At 33.8% G+C, this 4,340-nt stretch overlaps 1 protein-coding gene across 1 annotated transcript; it reads right to left on the reverse strand.

The window, feature by feature from the left end:
* Positions 1–297: 297 nt before the first annotated feature.
* On the reverse strand, positions 298–753 carry LOC106461727 (keratin-associated protein 19-2-like). The gene has a single exon (XM_013921576.1). The coding sequence runs from the start codon at positions 751–753 to the stop codon at positions 298–300; it is 456 nt and encodes a 151-aa protein (XP_013777030.1).
* Positions 754–4,340: the final 3,587 nt, after the last annotated feature.

Consider the following 4,340-nt stretch of genomic DNA (forward strand, 5'->3'; position numbering starts at 1 on the left):
TGTCATAGACACAGTCATACCATAAATTCTTTTCATATTAATAGGATTGATAATTCAACTTAGAAATGTACTGAACTTATATATATATAATCATCTAGCCTAGAAAAATGATTAATATTTGATTTCTTGTAATTATTTAGCCAAGGAACATTTGAGCTGAATTATACCCTGAATTATATTTACTTGAAATATGTATTAGTGGATCATCTAACTTCAGATATAACGAACTATAGGTGGTACTACTTGATATTTTGTTTTACAGAAGATTTAGTTTTGGGTTAATTATTATGACAATATTTAGCTGTAACCATAACGATAGTAATAACCATCATATGGATAACCACCGAGACCGATACGTCCATAACCGCCATATATATCATGGTTTCCGTACCCACCATAGCCGTCGTTCTTTCCATAGCCGCCATAGTCTCTATAACTACCATAGCGGCCATATCTATCGTAGTCTCTATACCCACCATAGCCGCCATATCTATCGTAGTCTCTATACCCACCATAGCCGCCATATCTACCGTAGTCTCCATGTCTAGTGTAGCCATCATATTCATTAGCACCATACCCTGACCAGTTGCGGTAGTTACACAAATCACCGTAACGACAGCTATAGCCGTGACCATACCCATAACGACCTCGAGAATATCTAGGTTGTTTATAATCGTGTCCACCACCATAACGGTCGTATCTTCCATATCTATCCCAGTATCGGTCGTGTGAATTCCAGCTAGCGGAGGACATTACCGCTAAGGCGACGAGCAGGGTAAGGATGACAATCTGAAAGATTGACAAAATTATTTATTCAAGAAAGTCAATACGGGTTTCAAATTTCTGTCTTGTTTTATACCTAGAATCAAAAGTGTTTTTTTTGTTTTTTAAATCACATTTAACACAAAATTTGATTGGCATTGTCTTTTTCTTTTCAGCTCTATCTGCTTACTTTATAAAATTTAAAACAAAACAAGTAATGTCATGTTTTCAGGAAAATAATTATGTGAATTGGTCGTGTAAGTTCAGTTAGTAAAATACAAAACAGCTTTCTTAACAGATGTAAATCATGTATAAGTGCCATACTTTAACATGGCACATCAATAATAGTTGTATCAAAGTATTTGAAAATCTTAAACATAATACTTAACCATATTTCATTGGAATGTAATAGCCCTTAAATTCAGTAATTTAAAACTATCCCATTTGATCTACAAAGATAAGTTCAAGTATGTTCTAGAAGTTTAGCGATGAAGATCTAATGTCAGATCGTTTTGTGGAATTTTGCCAAGAAATGTAACAGTTCGTAGCACAAACTATTTGTTCGGAATTGCACCTAGTTACAAATGTGTAAGATGAGACATTAGTCCATTGCGTAACGTTATCCTTTTCATCTTTGGGACATACATCTACTTACATAAAAAAACAACTTAGTTATTAGATTTATAGTTCAATGATGCCCATGTACTGCAAATATTATCTAGTTAAAGAATCTTATTTAAAATGAATATGAATAAACCTTGTGTTTTATATTCTCCACTACCTATGTGATAGTAGTCCAAAAAGATCCTTTCACACAATTGTACGTTAATTTTAACCATTTAAATATAACACGTAATCAAATGGGCACTAAATTTATTCAAATGAAGTATGGATACGATCCGAAGAATTTAGATTAATACTGATTGACGTTCCTTTCTACGCAAGCATGTTTTAACAAACAGACGAAACTTCGTTAAAAACATTTACATTTTTATCATAAAAAGATTTTAACGAAGATAACTTTTGTTGTAATAAATATTTCAACTCCAATTATAGTAAATCTATTGTTATTAAAAGTTATTTTACAACTATTGTCTTAACAAATGTTGTCTCCCGACGAGTCAGTGGTAAGTTGACGGACTTATAACGCTATAATCCGGAGTACGATTTTCCTCGGAGCACACAATAACGTGGTTTTGTGACAAAAACAAACAAATAAATATTGACATCAAAAAACAAATGTTATTAGGGCAAATATTGAATTTTACACCCCTTGAGAAAACTAAACATGATATTTCTGTTTATACTGAATAAATAACAATATCCAATTAACTTTGAAAATATTTATCAGTTTACAAAATAATTATTTTTATCAATACCACGGATTAAAATCATCATTTAGTATTTTCCGACCATTCAAACAAGTGTAAAATACAAAGAATTTAATAAGTTATATTAGAATGGTTTTGAATAAGCAATCAGCAAGTCAAATGACAACTATAGTTGATATGAAATTGAAGTCGGATGGAATGTATCAGAACTACATTTTGACATTGCTTTTGAGAATGGTGTGTAAAAGTTTTTTCCAACACAAAATATTCATATACTCAGATCAGGAATTCAGAACTTCCAAGACGGAGATATCCCTTAAACTTAGTGATAGTAGAAATTAAAGGAAAATAGATCAACTTGGGGACAAGAACCATCCCAAAAGAGACGCGCAACTAGTCGTACCCCAGTTGTTATAAGGAAAGTGAGCGTCTTTTAAATAGGTGAGAATCCACCAACACTTAGGTCAGAGGCAAAAGACGACCACGTGCCCCAGGTAACAGCACGCAATATAATTAGGAACTATTTCCATTTTGAAACCAGCCCAACATGGTATGGGGCCACCAAGATAAGGCTTCGAGTCATTCTTCTCATTCAATCGACGTATACCTAGAGAATGAAATTGGTATTCATGTTATTTCATACTAAACACACTGGTTATTCTCCAGACGCAGTACTTATGGCTTTAACATGATAACCTTACAATGAAACTTTTTACAATGGAAACTACACCGCATGACTATTGTCAAGATGTACGGTTGTCAAATAGAGCATAACTGGAAGCGAAAAGGTTTCATAATCGTTATAATATAACATACTCAGTCTCTTTACAACGTTGTGGTCACAAATGCCAGTTTAGAAAAGCTGTTCATTTTATTGTGTCTTTCGTTTCAGAGTTAGCTTTTTGGGTTGCTGCGTTAACTTGAAACAAAATTTAGTTAAAAAAATATATTTCGAGACAAATATATAAGGAAGTAGAAACAGATATAAAATAAATAGTAAGGTTGGTTTAAGCCAGTTTGTACGTTGAACGACAACCATGAACATGATCTTCTATTGAACATTAAAGGAGAATTACACATGAAACGTAAACTAGATCCTATTCATTAACTAAATCAAACTAGGGTTTATTTGATGATTACATTAACTCAACAGAAACCTGAATATTAGCTTCTCTAAGCTATCTACAGTTCCCTGCCTGAATATTAGCTTCTGTTAGCTACCTACAGTTCCCTGCCTGAATATTAGACAGTTCCCTGCCTGAATATTAGCTTCTGTTAGCTACCTACAGTTCCCTGCCTGAATATTAGCTTCTCTAAGCTACTTACCGTTCCCTACCTGAATATTAGCTTCTGTTAGCTATCTACAGTTCCCTAAGATAGCTTAGAGAAGCTAATATTCAGGTAGGGAACGGTAAGTAGCTTAGAGAAGCTAATATTCAGGTAGGGAACTGTAGATAGCTTAGAGAAGCTAATATTCAGGTAGGGAACTGTAAATAACTTACAGAGATATCTTATGTACTTAGAACTTACTTTGATCATCCTTATGCTGAATATTTTCTCCGCAAGACTACAAAATTCCTCGATTTTCAGAGCCTTTCTTCAGTAGTATGATAGCAAATTGGTATATGCCTCAGGTTTAAATATTAGAAGATTTCGTGGTTCAGCGCGTGCTGTGTAATAAAAGGGACAAAATGGAAGTTGAAACGAAAGATACCAAGGTCACTTTTTTCGAAAGGATATTGTACTGGGTCAGTGAAGCCAACACGAAGTTCACTTAAAAACAGGATATGTGTTACTTTAGTCTATAAGAATAGTCATTCATTTGTGTCGTACATCCGTTTATTAGAACCACCACATAATCTGTTGGCCAAAATCGTTAATCACAGTGAAAGCCTTAAAGGAGTTGAGTGTACTCCTCGGAGGTAGAACAAAACAAAGCAGAATAGCATGAAGATAATGTGTCGTTTTGCTCAAGTTCAGAATTAAAGTAGTAACGGAGATAAAAAGAATCTATACAAATAGTGTTCTGTGTGCTTGCTGCACATTTCTCTCGACAACAGTAACCAGAGAAAATCGATTTGTCTGTTAGACCTTCCACATCTCGAAAGAAAACGAAGTGACTTTCAGCAAGTTTACAAAAATACATAAATACTGTTGTTTCACTTTAATCAAAACACAATAAGAGTGAATTTGATGGTTGGCGTTTGGGCTTACAGAGGTGATATTAGATTGTTTGTTTGTTTTGAA

Source organism: Limulus polyphemus, unplaced genomic scaffold (genome assembly GCF_000517525.1).
Source record: "Limulus polyphemus unplaced genomic scaffold, Limulus_polyphemus-2.1.2 Scaffold1020, whole genome shotgun sequence".
Lineage (NCBI taxonomy): Eukaryota > Metazoa > Arthropoda > Merostomata > Xiphosura > Limulidae > Limulus > Limulus polyphemus.